This window comes from Hyperolius riggenbachi, chromosome 7 (genome assembly GCF_040937935.1).
Source record: "Hyperolius riggenbachi isolate aHypRig1 chromosome 7, aHypRig1.pri, whole genome shotgun sequence".
In the NCBI taxonomy this organism is placed as follows: Eukaryota; Metazoa; Chordata; class Amphibia; order Anura; family Hyperoliidae; genus Hyperolius; species Hyperolius riggenbachi.
Window position 1 is genome coordinate 64,585,074 of NC_090652.1, and position 12,303 is coordinate 64,597,376.

Sequence of the window (12,303 nt, forward strand, 5' to 3'; positions counted from 1 at the left end):
AAGTTTCTGACTGATGGTCAGATATTTTAATTAATGGGGCACTACAGCAAACAATTGTAAAATTGAAAATATGTGCACACATATACAAATAAGAAGTACATTTTTTTCCCAGAGTAAAATGAGCCATAAATTACTTTTTTCCTATGTTGCTGTCACTTACAGTAGGTTGTAGAAATCTGACAGAAGTGACAGACTTTGGACTAGTCCATCTCTTTATAGGGGATTCTTAGGGATATATTTATTTTCAAAAGCACTTAGTGAATGGCAGTTGCTCTTTCCTACTGCCAAAAAACTGTGTAGGGAGCAGGGAGGCTGGCCAGCATCATTGTTTAAATCCTTTTTAAGGAATATCTTTATAAAGAATAAAAGCCTTGCTGAGAATTCCCTATGAAGAGATGGACTAGTCCAAAACCTGCCACTTTTGTCAGATTTCAACTGCTTACTGTAAGTGACAGCATTATAGGAGAAAAGTAATTTATGGCTCATTTTACTCTGGAAGAAACGTACTTCTTATTTGTATATGTTTGCACATATTTTACATTTTACAGTTTTTCGCTGTAGTGCCCCTTTAAGCCCAGATGTCTGATGACCCTTGTCAGACATATTTCAGATTAATCACAAGTAAGAGAAAATTAGTCATGAAGCATAGACAGTGGAAATTGTTTAACCTCCCTGGCGGTATTCATGAGCAGAGCTCGGGCTGGCTGACACATGTCAGGAGCGGTAAGCCCGAGCTCTGCTCGTGTGTGCAAAAATCTGTGGCTGCAGCTAATTCCTGGGTCCCGCGCGCGATCAGCGCTTGTCAGCGGGACCCAGGCTTCTTTCCCCCCCCCCCCCGGCCGCCGGAGTCCCCATTACCTTCTGGTCTTCCGGGACCCGGTGGCCAATTAGCAGGGAGGATTGGCGGTGCGTCGTGATGTCGCGGGCGGCGAGAAGTCATCGGGGAGGGAGGCTGGAAGTAAAAAAAAAATGCCTGCAGCCAATTCCTGGGTCCCGCGCGTGATCAGCGCTTGTCAGCGGGATCCAGGCTTCTTCCATCCGGCCGCCGGAGTCCCCATTACCGCTCTGATCCTAGGGGACCCGGCGGCCAATTAGCCCAATTAGCCGATCAGTGGCGAGTGACGTAGGGGCAGCGTAGGGTCACAGCGGAGGGAGGGAGGGGAGGGAGAGGAGGGAGGGAGGGAGTATAAAAAAAAAATTAAAATAAACTGTTCTGATTGGGCCAAAACAGCATTGTATTGGATACAATGGGATTTTGTATCCAATGCAATGTTGCCTTTTGCTTCCTGGATTGCTGAGAGGAGTTGTGGCTGTTGAGCTGGAGAGGAGATGGCTGTGATTTATGAGTGCTTATCTTATCTGATTTCTGCCTACCTGTTACCGATTTTTGCCTGGACTTTGATTATTCTTTCTGCCTTCTGCCTGGATTTAATTGATTACCCGTTGCCGATTTTGCCTGGACTTTGACTACTCTTTCTGCCTTCTGCCTGGATTTTGATTGATTACCCGTTGCCGATTTTTGCCTGGACTTTGACTACTCTTTCTGCCTTCTGCCTCGATTTGATTGATTACCTGTTGACGATTTTTGCCTGGACTTGGACTACTCTTTGCCTGCTGCCTGCACCGACCTCTGCCTGGATTTACTATGGCATCATCCTCCAGAAGGCGTCTCACCGCGGAAGCGCTGGCGGAGTTGGAGGACAGTGATCTGCAGTCACTGGCGGACTCCAGTGACAGCGACGCACCTGGGGATCTGTCATCCGACCCAGATAGCGACAGCGACTCCATCACCAGCGAAGTTAGTGATGTCCGGGTTTGGTGCCCCATCGACATTTCTCAGGCTCCGCCACCGCCTCCACGTTTCCCTTTTACTGGGGAGCCTGGCCTGAAGAAGGAGTGCGAGTGCAACCCCCTGGCATACCTGCAGCTTTTCTTCTCGGAGGCAGTTATTGAGAGGATAGGGGAGGAGACTAATCGCTATGCCACCCAACAATTGGCTACTCCTCAAGGACCCTTTTCCAGAAGCAGGACCTGGGAGCCGGTAACAGCAGCGGATATCTGGCTGTTTTTGGGCCTGATCATTCTGCAGGGAGTGGTGGGCAAGCCCCTGCAGAAATGGTACTGGAGCACGAATAAGATCATTGCAACCCCCTTCTTCGGTACAGTTATGTCCGAGTACCGTTTTTCCCTTATAATGAAATTTCTCCACTTTTCTAACAATGAAACTTTTGATAAGTCGACCCACCCTGCTCCAAAACTAAAAAAAAATCTGGGAGGTCTACCAGATGGTGGTGGAAAATTTTAGGACCACGTATGTGCCACAGAGGGACATCAGCGTGGACGAGAGCCTAATGGCCTATAAGGGGAGGCTGAGCTGGCTCCAATATATTGCTTCCAAGCGGGCCCGCTTTGGGATAAAATCATACACTCTATGCGAGTCAAGTACCGGATACATCTGGAATACTATTTGGTATAGGGGAAAAGGCACAAAATTTTGTCCCAGGTTTAGCGAGTTTGGAGTGGCGACATCGTCTGTATTGTCCCTTCTGGAGCCTTTGTTGGACAAAGGCTACTGTCTCACCACAGATAATTTCTACACCTCCCCTGAACTGTCTGAGATTCTTATAAAGCATAAGACTGATATCTATGGCACTGTTAGGGCTAACAGGAGGGAGATGCCGTCGACCTTTGCCAAGCAGAAGCTGAAGACTGGGGACATAGCTGCTTGGCAGAAAGGGAAGATGTTAGCCCTCCGGTGGCGGGACAAAAAAGACGTCTGTCTCCTCTCTACTGTTTATGACACCTCCACTGTCCCCACCAGAACGAGAGGAGGAAAAGATATTGTAAAACCGCAGGTCGTGGTGGACTATAACCACACCATGGGTGGTGTGGACAAAGCTGACCAGGCGGTGACCTTTTATCCTGCTGTCAGGAAACAGCAAAAAAAGTATTATAAAAAGATTTTCCGGAACCTACTGGAACAAAGCATTTGGAATGCATACATTCTGCACAAGCAGGGAAGTGACAGGCCAGTGACGCACGCTGACTTCATCTGGAAACTGTGCGAATGTATCTGTCTAAGGTACCAGACTGCATCGGATGCCAGAGTTGGACGCCGTGCCTCTTATGTGGTAAATCTGGAGCGCCTCACTGGCCGCCATTCCCCCAAAAAAATGCCCCAACTAGGACATGTCATGTGTGCTGCAGCAAAAGCGATGAGAAGGGGAAAAGAATCAGGAAAGAATCACGATTCTACTGTCCAGACTGTGATGTCGCCCTGTGTGCAATTCCTTGCTTTAAAATATACCACACACGGGAGGTGTATTAGGAGTATATATGTACATACTGCATAATCTGCTGCCTTATTTGTACAGTTTTATTTCAGATTATTGATACATTTATTTACTTCAACAATTTTGTGTTCCTGACTTTTATTTATATGCAGAATGTCTACCACACTTTTATTCGGATGTATTTTGGTGAGTTAAGACTTAAAAATCGGGGGCCTAAAATTCATGAAAAAAAATGTACCGCTTTTGACTCCTAATTCCTAACAGAAATGCACAGCCAGGGAGGTTAAAGGACTTTGACAATGTCAAAATAGTGAAAAAAGTTGAATACCTTTTTACATTCTGGATCTATGGAGGACGCCATCCAGGCCCTCCCATTCATTCTGCCTTGCCCCCGGTGTAATACCAGCCTCGGTTGGGTCCCGACCCCTCTGAATGGGTTAGGTTTTCATTCCCCCCTAAATATGGCCACCATAGATTGCTGCGGCTGCGCAGTCTGTATAGATGCGATTGCGGCTGCACAGCTCTAGGGCCTCCTCCTGCCGCATCATCACTCCTGACTGCCTCAATGTCATACATCAGGCGCATCGAGAGGAGGCCCTAGAGCTGCACAGCACCAATCGCGTCTATGTGGATTGTGCAGCCGTGGCAATCAGTGGTGGCCATATTGAGGGGGGAGTGATAACCCGACCCGTTCGGTGGGTTGGTACCCAACTGGGGCCAATATTACAGCGGGGGCAAGGCAGAATGAATGGGAGGGCGTGGATGGTGTCCTCCGTAGATCCAGAATGTAAAAAGGTATTTAACTTTTTTTCACTATTCTGACATCGTAAGTCCTTTAATAATCACAAGTCAAAATGTCTGCTGACATTATTCTAAAAAACAGGTCAAGACACAGACAATGGCCTTGATTCATAAAGCATTACCGCATGAAGTGTCAATTCATAAAAGCTGTTACCACATGAAAAGCTCAAATTACCTAGCAGTGAGGTAAATTACCGACTTCTGTGGTGAACTCCTCCAGCACATGTCAGTATATGTCAATTCATAAAAGATTAGAGTAGCCGGTATTGACACTAAGAATACTGCCTGCTGTGAGGAGGTGATAATAATGATAATCATCAACTCTCAGGAAGCAACATAAACGGGATACAGCAACTCTCAGGAAGCAACATAAACGGGAAATCAAACTTGGAAAATGAGACTCATCGACAGTAAGTTAAATAATCATATTCAATGCCAAGCCGCTGCAGCTAAAGCTAATAAAATTTTGGGATGCATTCAAAGGGAAATGAAAACTCGAGATGGTAGCATAATATTGCCCCTGTGAATGAGAGAGAGAGAGATAGGGTTAGGTTTAGCTGTATTAAAATATTGGTATCATTTACCAATATTTTACTATCGTAATTTGCACTTCATAAAAGTAAAATATTGGTACATTTACCAGTATTCTAAAGCCAATATTTCAGGCGCCCTTTTTGCAAGTACTCTGTCTGAATCTTTGAAGTATCATGACTGTGATACTTCACTACAGCCTCTACTAATTGACATAGCAGCAGCCGCTAGTGAAGTAGTGATACTTCAAAGGACTGCCCGCATTTAAAGTTACGTGCCTTGCTATGTAAGCAAAACGCATAACTAAGGAAAACAAGCTCCTTACATAGCAGCAGGTGCTGCTATGTAAAGCATGCATAGTGGCCGCTCTTTTTGTTAATGAGCACTCTGTTACATTACAATTGAAGAGAAATTGAGAGCCCAATATGGTGTAGTATGTCAAGACAGATTGAATAATTGAGACAGTGAGATGGTAATACTCACAAACATGGGTTACCGCTCAGGTAACCACTCAATAGGCAGGTGAGGAGATTAGACCTGTCCTCACTCAGGATTAAGAAGTCGCTCTCTTTAGATAGGAGAAAAAGGGTAGATCATCCATCCACCTGGGGTGGACTTGAATATACTGGTAGGTGAACAGAGGCGCCAGTAGAATAAACTACAAGCAATGTGTGATTGGAGTCTGGAGTAAACTGCAAGACTATGTGAGTGGAATAGGTGAGTTTGCAGTGGTAAACAGTGAATAATTAAAAAGGATCAAATTAGAAGGTAGGGAGTGGGGTAGGTTATAGTTAGCAAAGGGGAATATTAACAAAGGTAGAGAATGGCATACATATCAAAACTCCCCTGGTGATGTTTTTTTGTTTACAGTTGTTTATCCCCTGTTTATTGCCTGAAGAAGTGGGCTGTGCCCGCGAAACGCATTGCATCGTTGGGGTATCTTCAATAAATGTGTATTTATTTATTTAATCACAGTCCTTGGTGTCTGCTTTAATGGAGGCAAGTCCACCACTTCCTCCCAGCAATTTTTAAAAATGTTATGTACTTTTAATCTACTGGCGCCTCTGTTCACCTACCAGTATACTCTGTTACATTAAGCTGTGCTGCTTTAGCAGATATCAAAGCCATAGATTGTTGAATTAAATCTTAACTGATTATCCCTTAGTGGGTGTATGTGGTCTCCCTAACCCTCTATCTTACTATTGCGCCTCAATTTTAGGCATGTGTACATTTTGGTGGTCTGCAGCACATAGCAAACATTGGGCACATCTGAAACAATCTGGGGGAACATAGTAAACCATATCCTATAGATGTTCATGAAAGGTATGCTGCCACCCACAAGGAAAGCTCTGAAAACACACACAAAGTAGGGAAAGAAAATGAATGGGGAGAAAGAAACTCCCTGTTTATTTTTTATTTATTTAATGTATTCTTAATTAATGGACAAATTCCACCCGCACCAGGCCTGCAAAAGTTTTGTTGAAAGGAGGAGGAGTCTACATAGGCTCAGTGGAGCTGGAATGATTATACTTACCTAGTACTGGATTTATCATATATACCTTACAACCAAAGAAGGAGCAACACAGAGTAGCCCAAGTTTGGATTTATTGCAAGGGACAGAAAACTGTTAGGTTACGGACACAGTGGGCTGCTCGGTATGCTTAGTTCTCCAGCTAAGCGGATGTAACCAAATAAATAGGAGAAGGAATTCCATTTTACTAGGTGCAAGTGCAGAAGGGTACAAAAATTGTTCTGGAAGTAGATTGCGATATGCAGGGCCGGGCCGAGGCATAGGCTGGAGAGGCTCCAGCCTCAGGGCGCAGTGTAGAAGAGGGAGCAGAATTCATTCAGCTGTCATTCCTAATTGTGTTTGAAGCAGAAAGAAATAAGAAAAGGGGATACATGGCAGTGACTGCAAGCCAGATAACTAGATATTAAGGTGTTGGGGAGGTTGTGGGCCCTGTGGCGCCTCTTAGTCTAATAGCAATCAGTGTGTGATGGCTGGGGTGGCAGGGATGGAGGGGCGCACTTTGGTGTCTCGGCCTTGGGTGCTGGAGGACCTTGTCCCGGCTCTGGCGATATGTAATGGAGTGTTGAAAACGTGTGTGATCAGTGTCTGGTGGACTCCTCCTGGTTGGCTGAAAGAAGAGTCCTGTTCCACCATCCCTACTCAGTATCTAGAAAATTCAATGCAACTCTGAATTAATTTAAACAATCGTGAAGGAAGTTACAATTGTGAACATTCCGTAACCTTAATAGTAAATGTCTCTTCTCAGTGACCTGGTACATAATTTTCATGCCATCATGGAGAAGAGGCAGCCAGGTTGAAGACAAAGCACGGATGCAGCAGTGCGAGGGACAGGTGAGTTGCAATGGTGATCATGCGTGGGTCCAGGAAGCATAGTAAGGAGAGAGAGCAGGGTGGCTGTAGCTAATAGCTTCCTGGTCCAAAGTTGCATTAGAAAAATAAAACACATTTCAATAAATCAGATATAAATAAAAACATTGCACTTAATTTTAAAGAGGAACTTTACTGAGTATAAATTTATGAATACAATTTTTATTTTGTACAACATTCATTTAGTCATTGTCTGCCCATCATAAAATCTGTCCTCACCCTGATTTACAGTCTTAATGTATCTATTTATCACACATGGTTACATTTTTACTACTGACAAGGTGCATCACTGTGGAATGTTACCCCCCTCCCCATGTGAAGTGTGCAGAAACAGCACCTGGGCCCATATGCAATTAACTTTTTATTTTCCTCTTTCACACTGGACCCTTTCACACTGGAGCGGTGTGGTGCGCATTTCAGCTTGATGCCACCCAATGTAAGTCTATGGGTTAAATCACATTACATGTCCGGTCCCTGAACATGCAGTCTGAAACCGGCCATAATCTTAATTATAATTGGATTCATATTTTATTATTTTTTTTTCTCTATGATCATGTTTGGTTGAATTCACAAAATCATTCTCTCATATGGCAATGGCTGGTAACCTGGTTACCATGCAAAGCCATAGCGTTTTTGAAGATTCATGCCTTTCATATTTTTCATAGCAACAACCATGTCGGCGGCAGATGGTCGATTCCTTGGTTCATAAGAAAAGCAGGATTTCAAAAGGGGCAGCTGCTTAAAATTCATTGAAGCTAATGATTGTGGTGGTCGTTTCAGGTTCATATCATGAAATATTTCTGGGCGTGTGGTCCAAGGCATTGCCTTAGTGAAAAGTTCAACAACTGTAGCTCCACCTGACCACATGTCAGACTTTCTGCTTGCTGGCTTTCCTTGCATGAGGCATTCAGGGGCCATGTAAAAAACAGTCCCTCCCAATTGCCCAATCTTCTCATACATATCTGGACAAATGGTTATTCGAATATTTGCCATCCCCCAGTCTGTTAGAAGTGTTTTTTTTGTTCTTGCTTCAACCTATAAAAAAAAAATATACAGGTTTTGTCTCCCAATACTATTGGAAATAAAATAACAAATTTATAATCTATAGGCAGTGATGAACTTACTAGAATGTTAGCAGGTTTAATATCTTGATGTATTATATTTTTGGAATGAATATATTGCAAGGCTTGCATCAACTCTAGGCCAACATATAATTTATCTTCCTCTGAGATCTATAAAAAGAAAAAGAAAACAACAATATCAAGCTCCTATTTTGCACCTCTGGTGGCCAGGCCAGAGTATGATTTATTCATCTATTTTTACTTGTCGAAAGTTCCACAATACTTGAAAGATAACATGTAGATCACCTTAGAACAGCACACAGAGACAAAGGGGGCCAAAATGGTGTAGTATTGTCACTCAGTTATCAAATATGAAGATGTGAAGAGATACGCCCAAAATTAGGCAGCTGCTTAATAGTCAAACAACCAAACTGGTATGCGGAGAAAATCCATCTCCACTCGAATACACCAAGTTCTTACTTGGTTTTGGTCACTCTCTTGGAAAACATTTGGGGTTACCACCAGCTCAGTGGAGCAAGCTGGGGCCCTAACCCTCCTGTTGGGAGTTGTATGATGCACAGAAGGAAGGGGCAATCAAGGATGGATAAAATGCCTTGAAAACAATTAAACATGAAAATAGGAGATGGCTTATCTCAAGAATGACACAATCAGATGTGTATGTAGCCCCAAAGATCAGTGGCACTTGCCCCGGATCTATTCTGGGGTGCCCCGGATGTCCCCCAGGCAGAGTCAGCTGTGTTGACTCAATGGCGGGCATGCTAGGAGCAGTAGTGCATTAATCAGAGGTATGCTGATTGCTGTGATGCCTTTATGGGGCATGCAGGGAGCTGTGGTTCTTCTATGGAGGTATGCTGGGCATTGTGGTGCCTGAATGAGAGGCCCGTGGGAGCTTGGGAGGGGGTCCATTAGACAGTCATGGAATGCTATGAGGGAACTGCCACATAACCTGGCAGCAGGCCAGCCCTCCCAGCAGAAAGCCAGAACAGCCAGCACAAAAGCCAGGTAACTCTGCCTAGTTATGTTTAAAGCAGGAAGATTAGGCATACTATGACAGGGGGCAAAAAAACACATATATAAGTAGATAAATACTTGATCTACTTGCATAACACGTGTATTGTACTGTCCACGTTTTGATTTCTGTGAATTTTATATAGTAAATGAAAAGAATTCTGTTCCTGGTGGGAACCATGTCTTTTGCCCACAGTTTGGGCTTGATTCACAAAGCGGTGCAAAGTGTTTGCACACCTGTGAAAAGCCCTTTATCACGCCTAAACTCAGTTTAGGCGTGATAAGAAGAAACTCGCGCGAATTTTGCGCGCGCAAAGTTTTCCGCGCGCAAGCGCGCAGGCGCGCGCGCGCAGCACTCGGCGCTTCGCGCGAAGCTCCCATTAAGCCCTATGGGACTTTGTGCGCGCGCTTACGCGCGTACGCGCGTACGCGCGGTAGCTTCGCGCGAAGAGCAGCACAAATCGGTGATAACTCAGTGGTGCAAAGGTTATCACGCCTAAAGTCTTTTAGGCGTGATAACTGAGTTATAACCGCTTTGTGAATCAAGCCCTTTGAGGCTAAATCCTGATGTCATTTCTGCCCATAACTTTTTTTTCTTTTCTCCTCCAATCGCTGAGTCACCTCAGCCTTGCTTGTAAACACAAGTGAGCAGTGGATCGTGTTTCAGATCGGCAGCTAGGCTGGGAAATAAATGGAAGAGGAGGAATATATTATAGATAAAAATAACTCCCAGCATGCAACTGTTGGCACTGACCATTAAAGGGCCAGTGCTCCTAAAGTATGTGATAACTCCAAACCATAACAGCAGAAAATGTTTTGAAAGTTTTCAATGCAGGATTAGTATCTTGATCACTTAATACGCTCAGACCAGTTGCTGAAATTTGATTTTTATGGTGACAATCCCGCTTTAAGTGACACTGCCTATTTATGTGATATGCTGCATTTTTTGTTGTTATTGTTGTTGTTTTAATGGAGAGCTGGGCTACATTCATTATTTTGCTGGGCAGGCCTACATTGACCGCTGTTAAAGAGACTCTGTAACAAAATGTTCAGCCTTATTTCTTCTATCCTATAAGTTCCTATACCTGTTCTAATGTGGTCTGTCTTACTGCAGCCTTTCCTAGTTGCACAGTGGCTGTATTTTCTCTGTTATGTAATCTAATCTTCTTTCCTTTGACGGCTTTGCCGGGCTTAGGCACTCAGGCAGGAATGTGCTGCTCTGCTTGTGATAGGATAGAAGCTATACACACCCTCTCCACGCCCCCTCCAGGCTCTGTGTGAGTCACAGACTAAGCTCCTCTCAGCCTATCACATGCTGTTAGCAGCCATGTCTTTTGTTTGTAAACACTGCCTAAAACTGGCAATTACAAGCCAGGATTGCAGCAGGGAGTGGCAGAAACAGCACAGAGGGACCCGGGAGAACATCATGAATAGAATGGTATGTTTTTTATTGTAAGAGTACAGATTCTCTTTAAGTACATGTAAATGTGGGTCCACCTATGACCACACCCATATTCTGGTGTGTGTCCACACCCATTTTCCGGCTGAAGTGCCCAAAAGTTCCCCCCGATCTCCTCTGATTCTAGCAACGCCCCTGTGTGTATGTTAATGTTTTAGGCACTGAATATATATTTTATGTTGTATTATACATCCTTGGGCACCTCTTTCCCCTAGGCAAGTTCCAGAGATGTAACAATTGGAGTAGCAGCCCCTACAAATCCATGGGGCGAAGGCTGTTGGGAGCTTCAGTTACTCACTCTTCCTATTGCTGATACAAGCCCCTTCTTTTAGCAGATACTGATGTGGCCACATGTGTTATGGGTGGTGGAGTTAAGTTTTTACATGGTTATTGAGTCATGATAGCTACACTTGTTATATGAAAGGTCCCTTAGGCTGGGTTATGATGGCTATTGGCTGCACTTGTTATATGAACTGTCCTTGGGGCAGGTTATGATGGCTACATTTGTTATATGAACTGCCCCTAGGGTGGGTTTTGATGGTTACACTTGTTATTTAACCAACCTTTAGGTGCTGGATGTCCACAAAGAGCTAGGGGGAGGTTGGAAACCCAGTTCAAATTTTGCTGGTGGGCCCTATTATTTTTGATTCCTTTTATGTCTGGCTTAGTTGACAGTTGGATATAGAAGACAATGGAGAAGGAGGGCATAAAATATATTTGAATGCAGTGCCACGCAATACAATTTCTGCAATAAACTGCTAATAAATAAATCACAATAACAGAGGACACACTGGAAGATACATTCTACCCAATATCTAAAATGAAAGAAGTACATTGCAACAGGTGGACTGAATTAAAATGAAGAATCAATTAGGCCAAAAAAAAGTTTTACATGCACAAACACCTTGGCTTACTGGTCAAAAACATTTATTGATAAATAATCCAGATATAGCTTTCAACAGCCAGCATGTTACATCATGTACTTGGCACGGGAGTCTAGCACGGAGTACTGGCTACAGTATACAGGCTAGTGTTGGGCGAACACCTAGATGTTCGAGTTCGCGAACGTTCGCCGAACATCGCCGCGATGTTCGGGTGTTCGCGCCGAACTCCGAACATAATGGAAGTCAATGGGGACCCGAACTTTCGTGCTTTGTAAAGCTTCCTTACATGCTACATACCCCAAATTAGCAGGGTATGTGCACCTTGGGAGTGGGTACAACAGGAAAAAAAATATTTGAAAAAGAGCTTATAGTTTTTGAGAAAATTGATTGTAAAGTTTCAAAGGAAAAACTGTCTTTTAAATGTGGAAAATGTCATGTTTCTTTGCACAGGTAACATGCTTTTTGTCACCATGCAGTCATAAATGTAATACAGAGAAGAGGTTCCAGGAAAAGGGACCGGTAACGCTAACCCAGCACCAGCAGCAGCACACGTGATGGAACAGGAGGAGGCGCAGGAGGAGAAGGCCACGCTTTTTGAGACACAACAACCCAGGCCTTGCATGAGGACAAGAAGCGTGTGGATAGAATGCTTTGTACCGCCATGCAGTCATAAATGTAATAAAGATAAGAGGTTCAATAAACAGGGACCACGCGGCAACGCTAACCCAGCAGCAGCAGACGTGATGGAACAGGAGGAGGCGCAGGAGGAGAAGGCCACGCTTTTTGAGACACAACAACCCAGGCCTTGCATGAGGACAAGAAGCGTGCGGATAGCATGCTTTTTACC

The 12,303-nt window shown here is 44.2% G+C and overlaps 1 protein-coding gene across 1 annotated transcript in view; it reads right to left on the reverse strand.

Moving 5' to 3' along the window:
* Positions 1-7,198: 7,198 nt before the first annotated feature.
* LOC137525541 (serine/threonine-protein kinase mos-like) overlaps positions 7,199-12,303 on the reverse strand; it is a 49,751-nt gene continuing 44,646 nt past the window's right edge. Inside the window, exons 3-4 of the mRNA XM_068246671.1 lie at positions 8,148-8,255; positions 7,199-8,058 (exon numbers count right to left, since the gene is read on the reverse strand). Of these exons, the coding sequence (XP_068102772.1) occupies positions 7,633-8,058; positions 8,148-8,255 (534 nt within the window). The 3' untranslated portion in view covers positions 7,199-7,632. The remainder of the gene's footprint in view (positions 8,059-8,147; positions 8,256-12,303) is intronic.